This window comes from Lathamus discolor, chromosome Z (genome assembly GCF_037157495.1).
Source record: "Lathamus discolor isolate bLatDis1 chromosome Z, bLatDis1.hap1, whole genome shotgun sequence".
Classification (NCBI taxonomy): Eukaryota; Metazoa; Chordata; class Aves; order Psittaciformes; family Psittacidae; genus Lathamus; species Lathamus discolor.
The window spans coordinates 20,308,949-20,327,052 of record NC_088909.1 but is presented as its reverse complement, the minus strand read 5'-3'; the positions used below and the strand labels follow the sequence as shown (position 1 = coordinate 20,327,052).

Below are 18,104 nucleotides of genomic sequence, written 5' to 3'. Positions count from 1 at the left end.
TATCATGTGAAGAAATGCTCTGCTTGCTTCCATTGCCATGATGACTCTTGGTTCTAAACTGTATTTCTGAGCATCCACCCCAAAATGTAGTCAGTTAATCAGACGAATACAGGCTCACATTCTCCTCAGTAAGATGAGCATGTTTTCAGTGGACCTTCCTGTCACAGCCCTTCCCTCCATCCATTTATCAGTACGTGAAAGATGTGTTAGTTCAGAAACATTAATTTTTGACCATGTTTTTCCCCAGGTAATTACTGTGTGCTGGGAGCTCTGCCACCACTGTGGTGGTGCAGACTTTGCAGGAGTGAGGTTGTGAGAGCTTCTGAATTAATTCCAGCCACTGGTTATTTTTGTTCAGGACTGAGGGAGAATGCTGGCAGCCCCCATTGGCCTGGTATTTAGATGATGTGCTCGAGTGTAGGTTTCCCTTTCTGACAGATTTGTGCTTTGACAGTTCACCTAGATCAATTCATTTGCCACTGTATTTTGTCATTTCCAGAGATGGAAAGTGGTTGAGTTGCACTCTGTTTACTTCTTTTCCCATGATTGAAAACTGTCTGGTGTCTCCTATTACGTGTATGTTGTCCCCATTGAAGATTTACATCCTTCTCTGAACCTTCACATGCTAGATTGCCTTAATGTTAACACCGAATGTATTGATCTGGTAAGGTTTAAGCATATGCTTAACTTCAAGCTCCTAGTAGTTTTCCCATACTTTTATGAAGCCTATTACATGCTTGAGGTTAGACATGTGCTTCCAAGTCTTACTGGATTGTTTAGTTAGGGTCGAGAACGAACCACCTTAGGAGCACTACTCATGGGTAGGCAGAGGTGCAGCTCAGGCAGCAGGGGGCTGCAGCATTTTAACAGTGCCGAGGGGTAGACTGCACCCTCTGCAAGCAGCCCCTCAGGGTGGCTCTGGAGTTGTTTTTTAGGCTTTGTGCTCTACTATAAACAAAAGATTGGAGCTCAATGGTGAGAGAGGAATCTTCAGGAACAGTATTTGAGAGCCAGACCTGTGAAGAAGCAAGCTTGTGTTCCTTGGTTATTTATATTGTTAATTTGACTTGAAGGTGACGTGCTGAGACTGCGTTTTTGCACTATGCTGTATATTTGTAAAGTTTTACAGAAAACACTAATTAAACATGTTTCATTTTTCTCATTTAGTCCTGCTCTGGCATTTCTCTCACTACTTTCCTCTACCCCTTACTCCTTTCATCCTTCCCAAGTCTTCATCAACAGAGAAAAATCCCTCCAGGAGTTCAGGACAGTCTTCTGTGAGATGATGTAGGGCTCACTGATGAGATCTGGTGGGTAAAATGTGGCAGAGTAAGCACAGCTCAGAGAGCAGCTGAATTCTAGCAATTAAAATGCCTGTCACTGTGGGTGTATCTTGTAAAATCAGGCTAAGAGTAAAAGAACCAATAGTTCTTTTGCAACTCTTTATTTTCTTGCTTTTAGTGGTAACAGAGTTCAAACTTCACTCTTGCAATTACCTTTTATATAAACACTTTCCTTTTGTAACTGGGACATGACCAGATGGTCCTTCCTGCTTGTTTTGTCTTAGGGCATGATTTGGAGAAATCTCCAGGAACTCACCAACAAAGTTTGACAAGCAGGTGTTTACTGCGGCGGCGAAGCACGGGGGGGGGGGGGGGGGATAGCTCCTCCTAGCGTGTCACTCCGAATTGCAAAAACCTAAACTGCTCTTATATAGTCGCTAAACATACATATTCATTACGTATATACGTGCATATTCATGAGGGTACTTATGTGTTACGTCATTCTTCTAGAAAGTTTCCCTGTGTACGTACAAAAATGTGGTGGTGGTCTTTGGGGGTCATTTACTTCTTCCAACAATCTTCATCACTTCTGGGAGTCTTTGAAGCACACGCGGTAGATAATGCTTACCGCAGCTTAATAGGTTTGGTAACACTGCAGACATAATCATCCTGTCCTTCTACTTATCAGTTAGTTTAGCTGCAGCCCATCCTGGACACCTGCTAGTTTCAGATACTCTTTATCTACATGTCGTGTTTTTCTATCCTGTTTTTCTTACACTTATTTTTGTACTAAGGTCATAAGGACATAAAACTACATCAACTACAATGGCTTATCTCATACAAGGGTTCTCATTATGTTCTCCAGCTGCACTCTTGACTAATTTTTTTAGTTCTGTGAAACATGTACCTCAGTTATTTTCCATTGCTACTGTTACAAAGCCATCAAACCTGACGTTACTTAGAACTGATTCTACTTATTTGCAAAGGTTTGTATTTCATTTTGGGCCTCCTTGTCTCAGGCAGTAAAGGGGTAACAGGACAGGTATTAATATGCAGCACAAAAACACACAACCCCAAGCTATAAGCTTTCTCTCAGAAAAGGGGAGATGATTGTTAGATGAAGCTCACAGATATTGTTGGCAGCATTTGCAGCTTTCTAAGGAGAAGATTCTTGTGAGGATGCTTCCAGATAAGCCTGTCCTCCAAGGTTCTTGCACATCTTCCTGCCCTGACCTGGAGGCCGTGGATTTTATCAGCATGTTTGTACTCTCGGAAGGTGGAAAATGGCTGAAGTTTAAGGCAAGTGTGTTGTCTTCCATGAGGGCTTTTTATGATTGTGTTAGTTAGGACCAGTTCTCTTGCCACCAGATGGCACCTAACCTCAGCTAGCTGGAAATCTATTCAACAAGCCCATAGTAATATTTCTCTTCTGTAAATATGCACATCTACAAGACCTGTTCAATTCCATTTATTGAACACTATTAGACATTTATAGAAATATGAAAAAAGACATCCACCTAAACTTGGGTGTGGCTTAATGATGTGAGGTCCCTTAATGCCTAAACTATTCCTCATGTTGCTGTTAAATCACAAAAACTTCGGCACTTGAAGATGAGGCCAACTCATTATGTTGTGCTTAAACAGTGTGTAATTGACTTTTTAACCTCGTGTGAGGAAAAGGAGCCATTAATGCCTCAGCAGAATTGGCCAAGGGTTGTCCAAGTGGTGTTGGACAGGAGTCTTTTGTGGTGTTGCAGAGGAAGCACTGCTCTCAAGCAGTATCTGATTCCTCAGATTTTATTCTCCAGCTCAGAAGAGGGGGAATAAGAGAGAATCTGGCTGAGGCATCACTGCTATTACCTTACATTTCACTTTGGCACAAGACTATGACTGTGGTATAAGACAGAAGCAAATGGAAGAAGAATTCCTTTGATCGGCTTTTTACACCAAAGCTGCCTTTCTGCCATGACTACCAAGCTGGTTATTTTTCTGTTATATTTGAAATTCAGATCCTGACACACATCACACAATGAAAAATGATGAAAATGGCAGATATAGGCATATGCTCCATCACAGATCCCCCTAACAGGTAAAACCAGATGTTCATGCATGGACACTAGTTCTGCATCTGGTTTTGCATAAACAATGATGCCTATGAATGTTAGATCTATAAAAGACCACGTTGAGAAGCAATCTCCATTTGTCATCAAGGTTCATCTGGTATGAAATATGAGATTATACAAGTTAAAATATATGCGGTTACAAGTAAAATCTTTATTTAGTTCAAGTGAGAGAAACGTATTACAGTATGCACTGAAAGTACATATGTAATTAAACCTTAAGACACAAACATTCAACCAAGTAATTCCTAGGATGCAAGGGGAAAAATGACATCACAGAAATTAATTTAACTGTAATACAATAGTGCACTCACAAAGGAGTGAATGCTGCCAGCTGCCCTGAATACTTTGAGTTTTTTTGCAAAGTGATTAATTTAAACCACTCTCACCGTCCTTGTCATCCCACGCCTCGTGAGAACACCCTTCACTCTCAGCTGGGTACTGTGCTTCATCTCTGCCATTCCCTGTTGAAAGCATGAAGGCAAAAGGCAAATGAAACTCACCAGTGGTCTGTAATACTGGAAAAAGAAATGTAGAGCCCGAGTTTTAAAAAACATTTGAATAAAACTCAGCAAGAAATCCTGTGTAGAAAAAACATTTTAGTTCCTAAATTATTGGGATTCCTACATAAAGGGAAGAGGTGACTGTTAACTAATCATGGATTGAAAATTTCCTCAACAAGAGAGCTGAACAAATCTTTACTTTTAATATGTATGTGCCAGCCACTGTTTTCTCTGTTATGAATTATGTCCCTGTAAACTTACCATCCTCTTCTGTTGGGCTTGGGTCACCTGGTTGCTTGTAGACTGGTGGCAAGAGTAGATTATCCTTGGGCTCAGTGTTAATCTCTTGTATCAAGGGTCTTGAGGGGGTTGTTTGTTGATCTTTGATCTCCTGGTATCTTTTGGAATTAGCAGGCTGTGTAAAGAAGCTTTCAACAAGGGGTCTTAAGTGCTCCTTTCCACGCTCTTTATGTATCTTACATGCATTTGAAAAGATTGCTGTTGGAACTTCTCCTTCTGAATTCTCAAACATGCTTTTATTGTTTTCCTCTAATGCTGAATCACTGTCATTTGTAATTTCAGAAATTATTTCAATCTTTGGGTGATATTCCTGCTGTAAAGGTGGAAAATCTAATTAAAAAGATAATATTCTAGATTTAAAAGCTAAAAGCTGTCAGCTTTGATGTGCCATTCTCCCAGAATGTATGGAAAATGTGCTTCACCCCTAGCTCTGCTCTCTGTGGATGAATCTTGGGTTAACTGTTCCTCAGGCATTAGTGATGAACTACTAACCATTCATAAAAAGAAGACCTATTTCAGCAATTCAGCAATGTGGAGGCTCAGTTCTGTTACTTTACCTTCAAATAGAGGGACCTGACTAATATCTTCATCTGATATCACTTAAGAACCAAACACCATTCAGGGTGTGACACTGCTAGCATATCCTTTGTTCCCTTATCTTCTTTTAATTGGAGGCTTTGTCGCAAAGATATTTTTCAATGCTGTTATTAGTCTGTGACCAAAAGAGTAAATAAATTCCATGCGTTATGGAATCATAGAATGGTTTGGGATGGAGGGGACCTTAAAGCTCATATAGTTCCAACCTCTTGCCATGGGACACCTTGCACTAGACCAGGTTGCTCCAAGCCCTGTCCAACCTGGTCTTGAAACACTGCCAGGGACAGGGCAGCCACAGCTTCTCTGGGCAACCTGTACCAGTGTCTTACCACAGTGAAGAACTTCTTCCTAATGTCTAATCTAAATCTATCCTCTTTCAGTTCAAAACCCTTTCCCCTTGTCCTATCACTGTATGCCCTTGTCAAAAGCCCCTCTTCAAGTTTCTTGTAGCCCCTTTAGGCGCTGGAAGCTGCTCGAGGGTCTCCCCAGAGCCTTCTCTTCTCCAGGCTGAATAAGCCCAGCTCTCTCAGCCTGTCTCCAGAGCAGAGGTGCTCCAGCCCTCTGAACATGTTTGTGGCCTCCTCTGAAGTTGCTGAAGCAGGTTAATGTACCTCCCCATCTCCCACATCAGATTGTACTTATAGTTATCAAGAGCTGCTGCTTCCTCTGTGCATAAATTTGAGCCCCCACCAACTGCAGTGCTCTGGTTCTGAGGCTCTCCTGCAATTCCATCCTTGTCACATTTGTTTAATCAACTTAAGCAGCCTGTGAGACCATGCAATATTTTCAGCCATTGCCTCCCTCAAGGACTGAGCAAAGTGCTCTTGGCAATATGGGACAGTCATCTTGCTGACAGCCATCATGAGCTGCAGCAACATACGGGACAAACACATCAGGTTAAATCCACTTTACATAAAAATGATTGATTTGCCTTATGTTGACTGAAGGAAAAGTTCTCATTAGCTTGGAGGGACTTGTAAGAACGTGCACTATATTGGCCTATGTCTGCAGCAAGGCAAGTATGGGTTAACATCAGCACTAGAATCAATGCTGTGCAGTTCATCTTTGTTGCTCTCTTTTTCTTTTTTCTCTTCTGTTTCTGTTTATAGGCTTTTGCTTAAATTATTTTCAGCCCAGCATAATGCTAATGTGGGCATGAACTGCCTTGTATCTGACTAGCATGCAGTGGAGCTGAGAAGTTTCAATTTCTCTGTCTTTTCAGTTGAAAAGACCGATTTTATTCAGTTGTAGGCATTTTGTTCTATCTGTTCAGTACTTTGCAACATATTAGCATTGTAAAGTATATTTTAAGAGTCATTTTTGTAAAGCCACTACATACTACTAAGAAATTAATCTTAGAATAAAGCTAAGAAATTAAACAGCTGCATTACTTGATCTTAGGTGTTCATTCTTCTATTTTTGTAATACAATAATATAAAACCTTAAATTAAGAAACTATTTACAAGTGGATAGAGAAGATCTTCTGAAACAACCCTTTTAGTTTATGAATGCATGACTGATTGCGTCTCCCAGAACCATTTCACAACTGAGATTGTCCTCATTTTGCAAGGCAATTTGTAACTGTGTTTAGGGAAGCTCCACCACTGGAATGAATAAAAATCCTACCTTTTGAACAAAGCTTTCCTCTTCTGGGGGAAATTCATTTCCATCAGTGTCTTCTAAATCAGGCAACTCCTGAAAACAATCATGAGATTATTGGTCAGTGGGAAAAGCTACTGTAACCAATAAAACCTCTCTCTCATGTGGAATCTTCTTCAAAGCCATGCTTTTCTGGGTAAGAAGCCACAGCCAGCAATACCACACTGTCATTTTCTCCAATGTGACAGTTTCCTCTGTTAAACACTTGTGGGAAAAGGAAAATTCATCTGTCTCCAGAAATAGCAGATGGAAAGGCAATAACCTTAATGTCAGCTTGAATGCTGTTTTCTACTGTGTTGTGTGATCATGAAGGAGAAAAGGATAAACAGCAAGGCATTAAAAGGATTTTTAAAGCAAGCATGGTTTATATCTATGAGCTGTTTCATTGCTATTCAGCAGACTTCACCTCAGCTGCAACTCATGTTTATGGACAACAATCTGCAGTCTAAACTCTGTTAACCTAAATACATCCAATAACACAACATTTTACTGTGAATGTCTCATAATTAGGGATACAGCTTCCAGAGAACTGAGACATGTCCAGCAACAGGAGCTTGTTTCTGCTTGACAGAGGGATGTCACAGAATCATAGAATAGTTAGGGTTGGAAAAGACCTTAAGATCATCTAGTTCCAACCCCCCCTGCCATGGGCAGGGACACCTCCCACTAAACCATGTCACACAAGGCTCCATCCAACCTGGCCTTAAACACTGCCGGGGAATGGAGCATTCACAGCTTCCCTGGGCAACCCATTCCAGTGCCTCACCACCCTTACAGTAAAGAATTTCTTCCATATATCCAGTCTAATAACCACCACATTACAAATCCTCCTCCACCCTTCTCATTTATATTACTATTGAGACCATCTACTGACTCCAGAAGATCACTAAAGACAATGGAGCTGCACCAGAGCTTTTCATGAGTGGCATCTTCACAGCCATTCCCTGCCATGTCAGCTCTAAGTCTCTGGAAAATCCATATAGCGTAAGTATTGGAGGTTGTTGCAGGAAGCTCTTTTCATTACTAAACATCAGTTGAAGAACAAAGTAGCATAGAACATGAAATGTGTATTTGTGTGTGATTTTACTTTGTTTCTTTTCCTGTAAAATTACAATAGTCATACTTTTTATGTGTCAGAAGAAACCCCATGCATGTATGTTGAAGTGCTCCTTTTATACCATGTTAAAGTTTGTGCAAAGGAGCTTGCTATGGTGCTGTATAGCACCAAGAAAAAAAACCAAACACTGAATCTATGAGATCTTTACATTTTGGGTACCTACAACACTGCTATTTCTTTAAAGCTTTTATGTCAGCCCCTGCAAGATCTGCTTACAAAAATAATATTGTATACACTTGAAATTGCTGCCAATTCTATCCACTGTCCTTGTTAAACCTGTTATTAAAATGAGTCAAATGGGAGGATACAGAAGTAGGCTCTCTACTGAAGCAGTGGGTAGAGCCCTTTGATAACAGGATGGCTTTTTTTTTTTCCCTGGGGAAGATATAAGAGGCTTTTCTAAAACATTTCAGCAAGAATTTAGTTAAGAGTGGCAGTATAAAGGATCAAAGAGCATATTAATTGGTCTGGGAAATCCTAAACTCAGAAGTTTGTTATTGCCAGTAATGTCATAATCTGACATGATCAGTTTAGCAGCAGCGTCATAATTATGACATATTGAATAGGTCTTCTTTGAAGTGAGATTGTATTTTTCAGTGGCATCCATGTCCTCTCATGGTTAAATGTGGCTGAACATATTTAAATATTCGCATCATCAGATAGACATCTTAGATAATAAAAGATCATACTATAAATGTCAATTGCTTATTATATACCTGAATAATACACATTCTGCTTTTCTTAGGAACATACTTAAAAGTTATATTTTGAGAAGTAATTTATAATATCTAATACTGCTAGTTAACATTTACAGTGTGGCTATTTCTTCCTTATGCTTTTTCTGTGACAGTTCACATTTTCAACCTTGTGTTTCATTTGAGTTTTGCCTAAGAGGAGGCATGTATCCACTAGATTCCTTTTGTTGTGAGTTCTGTTTTTTAAATGAGAACCCTCATGAACTTCTCCCGAAAAATCAGAGATAGAAGGTCAGCTGCAGGTGATTTATAGCCAAAGGACAAAATAAGCTTTGGAAGTGGTGGTAAATTTTTTACACATGCTACACTGGAGAAAATGAGTAGGGGTATTACAACCTTCATTTGTTGTTTTGGTTTGGTTTCTTTATTTTCCTTCTACTTTTCTTACCAGTGGACCTTTCTTAGAAACCGGGCCATATAGTTTTATTAGCCAGGATATTACAAGAATCAGTTTGGGAGCAGGCAATAATGAAATACGAACTTCTCAAAATCTGAATCCAATACATACATCAAGACAAAGTTTCTCCAGTGTATCCAGTCTGGATTCTTCAGTTTCAGCATATGGATCCAGTTCAGGAAGTATGGCCTTTCCAGTAGCTGCCTTCTCTCTTGGTAGACCTAAAGAATAAACAATACTTAGTTGCAGAGAACTGACTGAATAAAAGACTCTCTGTATTGCAACAGCAAGCACTGCAAAATCAGATTGCTGGAGACCTGACTACCACTGCAGAATTCACAGCTGAATCCTGCACTTTCTTACATCATACACCTGGTCTTCCTTATATTGTATAAATTAATGCTGGCATTTTGCAATAATGTATTCCACATATCTGAAAAAGGGTGCTTCCATGTGTGAAGGCACAAAACCACCTCAGGAATGATGTCCAGCTTTTGCGGCATGTTTATTCCTGCTTTATATAGCAGAAATTGCAGGCTGAGCCCTGGGAAATTTCTATTGTTGTAGTTAAAAAATATTTTATCCAGTATTACTTAATTGTCGCCTAGTCACTGTGGAAATCTAGTGGGATGTTCCTATCTATGAGTCAGTTGGTTTGAATCACAGCAGAGGCAGTGCTAAAGAGTTTGGCTCATCATCTCTGCATCCTCAGTTTGGTTTGATTCTTCACCATGTACATTACCACCTGTCTCCTTGTTGAAGTCTGGGCATTTGTTACAGTTTGATTCCTGTGCATCCTCTTGAATTCTAGCAGATGTGAAATCTGTGTTATCTCTTCCATTTCGTAAAAGTGTTACCGCTTCATCATAACCATAAAAACTTTCATTTCTCAATTTGTCAGTCTTCTCTGGAGTTTCTTCTTCTTCTGATATATTTGAAGTCTCCAGTGTATTAGAATTTCCATCTTTGTCATCTGAATTTTCAGGTGCCCCTACAAAAGAAACAAGTTCATTAAAAGTGCTGAGTTAATCTACCATTACTCATTCTAAATATCCAAACTTTACCAGATAGTCTCAACGATCTGGCCTAAAATATGCATAAAAAGCTCCTACTTGGTTTGAGCAGTTATTCATGGATCAGCAGTCCTCCTAGAGGAAACACTACAGTAAAGAATCGCCTCGTATCTGTAGTTGACTTTGAAAAGACTCACAAGTGACTATGTACTTAAATAAATGCTTGAGCACTAAGATGGATCGATCAGTGACAGGTGTTGAAGTTATCCTCTCCTTTACTCAACCTGCCTGCTTGCAGAAAAAGTTTCACTTGTTGGTCAACTATGTTTGACTTCAGAGCTTGTGAAACCCAAAAAACATATCAGATGATAGATAAACACTTCTCTGCGCTGCAGTACTGCCTTCTTGTTTGGCTTCAGTCCTGTTTATTCTGAAACGTGTACTTCTCTATAAAGGTTAGGTTGGAACCTGAGCTATTATTGGTTGTAAAATGTTTTCCTCCTTGAGTAATGTGACAGGAGAATTCGTGGCATAAAAAATGGCACTAAGTAAGTGACGCAAATTATTAATGACCTTCCTCTTCCTGTGCCTTTATTACCACTGCTGTAAGCTGTAGGCTGAAGCTCTCACTGCTTACGAAGGCAGGCCTGGAGAGCTGTCTGGATGGGGACTGATGAGGCAGTTACCACCAGGTATTACTGGAGCCCACAGCCCTGTTGAAGACAGAACTGTTCTGCATCTTGGGGAAAGATTGCTCTTGGTGTGTAACTGCCCATGAATGCCTGCTGGAACCATTATGGCACTTACTAACACATGGTTGCTTCAGTGAAGAGCACAAGAGCTTGAAACACTGGGACATGAAGTGATTTGTTGATTTTCTGTTTCACCAGCAGTGAAAAAGGTGATGATTGCTTAACGGTTGTTGTGGTTTATCTAAGATGCATCAAGATAAATAAAGTATTTCATATTGGAAAAGAAGATTCATAAATTATTAAAAAAATTGCATCAGCCTGCTTCTGAACTTTTAGGAACTATTCAGTTCCTATATTTGAATTATTTCAAACATTCAAATTGAAGCAGACACAAACATGTTCCAAAATAGTAACCACAAACCTTCTAGGATGTCTGTTACGTCTCCATTTCCAGATTTAGCACTTGCCTCTTTTTCTTCCATATACTTTCTTCTTTTCTTTTCCTCTGCTTTCCACCTGATTGCTGCTAAAGCATCAATGCTATCTTGGACTTTTTTTCTCTCTCTGGTTTCCCATTTTTCCCTTTCTGCTTTCTCAGCTTCCAGACCTCCAACAGCCCAGGCTTCTGCACAGGCTCTAATGAAAACACAAAAGCCTAACTATAATAAAGCTATAAAAGCCCATCTTTATAAAGTGAGATGTATATCTTATCTTGTATGTGGAACTGCAACAAAAGAACCAAAGAGATCCAAATGCTGGTGACTGCACCACCAGAGATCTGCCAGGAGTGCTGAACTTTGCTTTTCCAAATACCTGTTCCATTTCTGCAGAAATCAGGATTTGCCTTTGATCTACAAACTTGGTGTAAAACAATTCTGTTCAAAAATTCATTATCTTGTGAAAAAATGTTTGTTTGTTTGTTTGTTTTCTAGGTATATTAGATGTAGAACTCCGTAATACAATACCCTTCCACCCTTCATAAATTATACCAGTCAGACTTCCTTTACTTCCCTGGCAATATTGGCAAAAACTGGAGAAGTGATTATCAGCATTTGAACTTTATTGCTGTGTAAAGAAGATGGCTCTGTTTCTTACCTATCTTTTGGGAAAACCGGTCTGTCATCCAGATACGTTAGTTGTTTTAGTCGAACAGTAAGTGTTTTTCTATAATTAGCAATGTTCTTTATCACTTGGTTTCCCATCAAATTCAGCACATGCTGGAGAAACAAGGGAAACCATTTTTAAAGTCGAGTTGCAAAAAACCCCACTCTAGATGTGCATTTCCCCTATAATTTTAAAAATAAGAAGTGAATAAAATATCTTGGGTGTTACAGGTAACCTACAAACCCCCAGACAGTATTTACTAATGTTTCTTTTAGACCAGTACCTATTGTGAACTGGCCTACCCAATGAAACCTTTTAATAGGATTCACCCATATACACGATACAAACTTTCAGCTAGATTTGCCTTACCAAATTAGGCACGCTCTCCAGAACAGTTATAATAGCTGGATCACTTAGATTGTTGTGGGAAAGATCAAGAACAGAAATACTTGGGCATTCTTGCAAGTGTTGTATATCTTCCACTGTTTCTAACTTGTTGTGAGCAATCTGCAGAGTCTGCAGAACCTTCAGACAAGCTGTCAGACAAGAAGAGAACAGTGAAAAGAAAGGTGAGAGCCATTACTTCAAAGGTTTTCTGGAACAAGTAGAAAACTGCATTGTCAAAAGCATAGAATCACAGAATGGTTTGGGTTGGAAAGGACCTTATAGCTCATCCAGTTTCAACCACCTGCCACAGGCAGGGACAACTTTCACTGGCCCAGGTTTGCTCAAAGACATATCAAAATACTTGTTTATATTGAATTGGGAGGTTTTTTTCTAAATTCATTATTCTGCTATATGCACTTTCTGGATAAGCCTCCAAAGCTGCTTTCTTCACCCCCCAAAAAACAGTTATGTGGTTTTAGGGGAGTGGTTGTTTTTAATTTGCATTTCAAAATAGTCAGTTACACAACAGCAAGAGCTTGTGTTTCAAATTACTCCCAACGTACACAAATGATAATGTAGAGGAATTATTTTTTATTTTCTATTGAAGATGGAATACATCCTTTAACAGGATAAAAGATGTAAAATATTTGGTAATCTTGCCTGCAGCTGTCAAAGCACACCTTAATCATAGAGTAAGTAATGAAAACTGGATTGCCAGCCTGTCTGCAACACCTAAGTACTGAGATAGTATTAAGAAGTGAGAAAAAACTACTTAATTATGCTAGGTATCCATGTGTAAGTAACTATTACATCCTTTTTGTTTTGTCATCTATTTAAATTGCAACATACATAGCTTTGACTCTTCAATAGAAGCCTTGTGGACTTTGGCATTGTGCAAAATTTTAACAGAAATATAAACCCCCTTGAAACTAGTGCCACTAATAATAGCTTAGCTTAGTCAAGGCTTAGAAATATGGGCTCATTATAGGTTAAAACATGTTGTTCTAACAGTTCTTACAGAGATTCTCAATGGTCTTGATGTAGTTGTTACTGATATTAAGGGAATCCAGCTTTTGTAAGGGTTCAAGGTTTTCAATTTTCTTAATTAGATTGAGTTGCAGGTAGAGGCAACGCAATTCTGTCTGAGCCTCCAAGTTCTCAATTTTCGTTATGCCGTTGCATTCCAGCCATAAACACTTCAATCCAGTATACTCCTCGAGATTCTCCAGGCGGTCAAATCCTGCAGGAAAAGATGTTTCAAAATTAAATGGCATTGGCCGAAACCAAGTCTTTGGAAGAGTAAATTTCATTAAACAAATGCTGCTAAAACAGTCTGCAAGAACACTTGTACTCAAGTTGCTGCCAGTATTTCCACTGAATTAATTGGTACAGTACATGCCCATAAAGGGCAAAAACATATATGTACCTATTGTGGTCTATATCTCATGCAGCTCTTTAGGTGCTCAAATAATCCTGAGACAATAGCAAAACCAGGGCCAAATGTGGAAGGTAGACTTATTATGTCCTATTTATTTAAATCAATTATGCTAACCTGAACCAGCTAACCCATCATGCAAAAACCTACTGCAAGATTACAAGAGGATGGTCCATGTTCATCCTAGCAACTTTTTTTTCTTTCAGTTGTATCTGAGAACGTGTAGGAAGTCTTTACTGTCACTTTCTACCTCATCTTTTTTATTTGGTAGTAATAAAGTCCCCAAAGCTGGAAAACAGCTTCTTCGTAAGAACACATTTAAGAAGAAATATAAGTATTTTCCTCTAAATGCAACCCAGACCAGTATTTTAAGATATTTCTCAGAGGCTACTGGGTTTTCTGGGAAAAAAAGAGTGCTCCTTGACTCCTACTGATCCTTTGATGACTCTACAAAGTGAACTAGGATAATTAGGTCTGTAAAGAGTTCACTTTTCTACCTTCATCCTGACTCACTTTGTTTCACAATTTCATTATTATATAAAATTAAACTATGTTTCTAATTTAAAAGAACTATTAGATACCTTACTTGAATAAGCCATAAAATAGATACTCTGCTAAAATGCTACGTAGGTCTAATTGGTCATGTCCTCATCTTACCTTTATAATGCAAGTAAAGAGTGTCATTTAAGTATGGGGTCACATAGAATTTCTGCTGTTTACAGATGTCTTGCAGAACCTTTTTTGTCATTCTAAAATAATGGAAGCAGAAGTAAAACAAAACAAAAAAAAAGTGTTTCAGTGCATATTCTGAAATCTCTGGTTTTTTACCAGATATCAATGCGATACAATTAATTGTTCTTTTGTGCAGGAGAAATAGCTTCAGCTTTCAAGACTATACTCCAAATAAAAAAGCAGTAGTTTTCTTTAGAGTGGCTTTCCACTTCTACCTGTCGGAAGTGAGTTACCACGCTCTTCCGATAAAAAACAGAGTGTATGTAGGGAATGGGTAACGAATGAGAAAGTCCATCTTCTTGGAAAAGGTCAGCATGATTCTATGTTGTATTCTGGTTCTTTCCTCTCCAATTCTTTCCCCCATCCTTGCTGCTTCGGCGCAGGACCTTTGCTGGCAATATGCAACATTTTTATGAGACCAGAAAAATCAATAGATATCAACCTAACATTTTAATGAAATGCTGACTCTGAAATAGCGCTCAAGGCAGTTTTAATATGCAACTGTGATGGCTAGGAATGCTGCAGTAAGAAAAATAATCATACCTGTTCAACTGTAATTGCTTAGTATTCAGCTCCACTCCTTTTGGGATTCATGTAAGTGAGAAGCAAGAAAAGGCTGTTCAGGGATGCTTTGGGCAGAGGACTTGGTAAGAGAAATTGGGCAGAAAGCTACAGTGTGAAACAGCAGAGGCTGCAAGGGCAAAGCACTTGGGCTAGCAGGCAACAGCAGCCAGACAAGGCCAAAGCTGCACATGGCAGTCAGCAGGACAGCAAAACCCCAAAGGGTAAGTAAGTACATGGGTGGCCTTAAAACTGTTAAAACAGGAATGGATGCCAGTGAAGAGTGGCAGAAGGGATGAGTTATGCCATTATCTGGGGACCCTGTGCTAGACAGCACTGGATCAACAGTTTCATAGAGCTGATGGTCCCCTACCACGGACTTTGCAAAGAGTGACAGGACACTGTTTTGGGAGGCAAGCTGTCCAGGGCTATATAAAATTTAGTAACACTATAGACAAGTAACTTGGGATCCATACTGAAAACAACTAGCAAAAACAGTCCAAAGCAGAAAATACCTGTATCTTCTTGCTTAGAAAGATTAGGTTCTGTAAAACAAAATTCCTGAATAAAATTTCTAGTTGATCTCCCTCACTTCAACAAATATTGCAAGAGTACAATGTTAAATAATCCAAAATTATTTTGTACTCCTGAATTCTTTATTAACAAAATGCACTTTGAATTTGTGGTCATAAGCATTTGCAGGCCTAAGGTCTGTTACAGTAAGATCTTCTTGGCATGAAGATATTTTCAAAATAAAAAACCCTTGAGTAAATGCAGTGAATTTAAACCTTTTGTAACAATTTTGCTTTTAGATATATTTACTTACTAAATTAAAAATCTCAGTATTGCTTAAGAACTAACCTGTAATACAGTCAACTAGTCAACTGAGTTCCTGGGGCAATATAAAATATGAATGTCAGCCTGTAACAGCCCTATAAGCCAAACGTGCCTGACATAAATCTCTGAAGGAATGAAATATATATAAACCTTGAGCACAATCTTTAAATACATAATGTTTACTTGTATTGTCAGCATAGGTAGATTGTTGCATGCTAGCTACTTGCAGTATATCCCACTATTTTTCATTGTGCTATTTGAAGTAGGATTTAATCAAATTATGAGCATTCTCATGCAATTTATAGGATCACAAAAGGTGTTTCTTCAAAACACTAATTATCTCATGTGCAGTCACTGCTCTCTGCTGCCATTCTTCATAAGAACTTAATTCTGAAGTGTGCTAGGCTATTAGACCAGGTTAACCAAGTTTTCTTTGTAAATCCAGTCCACTCTAGCTTCTGATAACTCAGTGAGTCTTTCCCTTGGCTTTAAAAGACTGTTAACTGTCTCTAATAGAGCAGCTGCTCTAAAGTTAGCATCAATATAAACTTGGGAGTTTCACAAGCAAGTAAGCAGATATAAGAACCAAGGGTAAATCTTCACTGTTCCTTATATATCACTCCATAACTAGCCCACGTGATCAGACTTTCAACAACGTAATTAAATAGTACCAAATGTTGGGTTTAATTTTAATAGTTGCTTGCAATGTGCTTCATCAGAGGTAACAGGACAATAATCCCATTTCACAAGTATTAATAAAGAGCCATTGCAGCGCATCCTGGTTTACAGTGGACAACAATTAGAGCCAAAGCTTACAAAGGAGATATGTGTCTTATTGTCAACCATTTGAGGTATTTCTGGATTTCCTCTACTAAAAATTATCTTGACAGATGTAATATCTACATTGTGACGAATTAATAAAACACATTATCTGATTCAGTGCCGAGAAATGGTCAAGTCTACTGAAAGGTTACAGCCAAAAGAGTTTATGAGGTTTTCTCCAGAACTATTGAACAGACTACACCGTCTACTTAGAATGTAGTTTTGGTACTGAGGACATAAAAAACCCCCAAACAAACAAACAACCAAACAAAAGAAAAAAAAACCAAACAACTCCCAAAAACCCCAAGAGCTGTACAGATGCTGGAAATCGCACTGATTCCTGATTTATCAACTATTCTTATCTTAGAATTTTTTCCCTTGAATTAAGGTTAACATACAGAACAGCAAAACTCCCACTGACTCCAGTGATGCCAAGATTAAAATAAAAAACTTCTGCAACAAATGTATTACCTTAGACAGCCCCTCTTTTCTTCTGTCCTTTGACGGAATAAGCTGATGACAGCTTTGTGATCACCATCTGATTTTTGCTCATTCTGTTGATCTGCTCTGAACATGCAGTTAATGGCTTTCTCTTGAGTTTTAACATCTTTGTGAGCAAGAAAACAAGTTGCAGTTTAACAGTGTGAGTGGGGAAAAAATGTCATGTTGCTAATTACTTTAAAGAAATATTGAAGAGTAATTTAATATGAACTTTGAGAAAAGAAGTGTTATAACCAAGACTTTTGCTGATATTTTTAATGAAGGGAAGCTTAACTTTTTAGATGTCAAAGTAGTAAAACAGGTAGTGCCAAAATAAACTGTTGAAATCTCCATTTTGTATTTTATTAGATCTGGAAGTCACTAGTCATATGATTATTATAACATACAGTGAAGTAAAGTACTGACACCTGTGTTCTTATGGTTTTAGACACCTACTATATACTACATTTAATTAGCAATAATTTGAACTTAACGAGACTGCTAACTTTGCACATAAAGAGACCGCAGTAATGGTGTATCTGAGTCATCACAAGCACTGTTAGTCTAGATCTTCCACAAATTCACCCTTTTGTACTCTGTGGAGGTTGTCTCCAGTGCTATACTCATTCGAGCTGTCTTTAGATTGCCATTAACTGCATTTTCAATACTCTTCAGAATCTTGATCTTCACTTCTATTTGCACTTGTAGTCCATACACTTAAAAAGAGACAGTGCAAACAAGATGATTGTGCCAGCTCACTTAAATATGATTGTAATTAAAACCTTTAGAGGTCAGACTGGTTGTATAACTGCAACACAGGGAAAGGTATCCATCCAGCAAGAGAAAAGTAAAGCAATAGAACATGGGGAAAAAAAAAAAAAGCACAAGAAGACAGCAATTGAATAAGCCTCAGATACGGCAAGATTTTCAGTGGCTTTACTAAGGGAAAGAATAAACTCATATTGCATCCAGGTGAGTAATGACAAACTTGATGTCTAGGCTTTACGCTCACTGACCTTCCCTAAATTAGTCCTAGCAAGCCAGCTGAACAGGCTCACCTGTGCTGACAGAACTGCCTTCATTTTCTGTGTGGGTAGCTTCATTGTTGCTGTCGTTCAGAGGTTCCCCTGACAACTCTTGCGCAGTCACCTCCCCTCCATGGCCTTTGTCTGAGTCTCCAAATTGTGACTGCATTTTAAGATACGTGATTTAGATCAGCCAAGTCACTATTTGATTTACTATCCAACTTTTCCAGACAAAACATCTAAAGGTTTTAGAAGGAGAACCTGTTACAGATAAGAAGACCATTA

At 38.7% G+C, this 18,104-nt stretch overlaps 1 protein-coding gene across 1 annotated transcript; it reads right to left on the bottom strand.

Annotated features, from left to right (window-relative positions):
• Window positions 1-3,643: 3,643 nt before the first annotated feature.
• DNAAF1 (dynein axonemal assembly factor 1) lies at window positions 3,644-18,074 on the bottom strand. Its single transcript, XM_065661557.1, has 12 exons — window positions 17,853-18,074; window positions 16,786-16,921; window positions 14,020-14,111; window positions 12,946-13,167; window positions 11,910-12,076; window positions 11,532-11,653; window positions 10,858-11,072; window positions 9,474-9,722; window positions 8,843-8,952; window positions 6,430-6,498; window positions 4,168-4,519; window positions 3,644-3,867 (listed from the first exon to the last, which is right to left on the bottom strand). The coding sequence occupies exons 1-12, from the start codon at window positions 17,986-17,988 to the stop codon at window positions 3,773-3,775; spliced, it is 1,965 nt and encodes a 654-aa protein (XP_065517629.1). The 5' UTR covers window positions 17,989-18,074; the 3' UTR covers window positions 3,644-3,772.
• Between the last annotated feature and the right edge of the window lie 30 nt (window positions 18,075-18,104).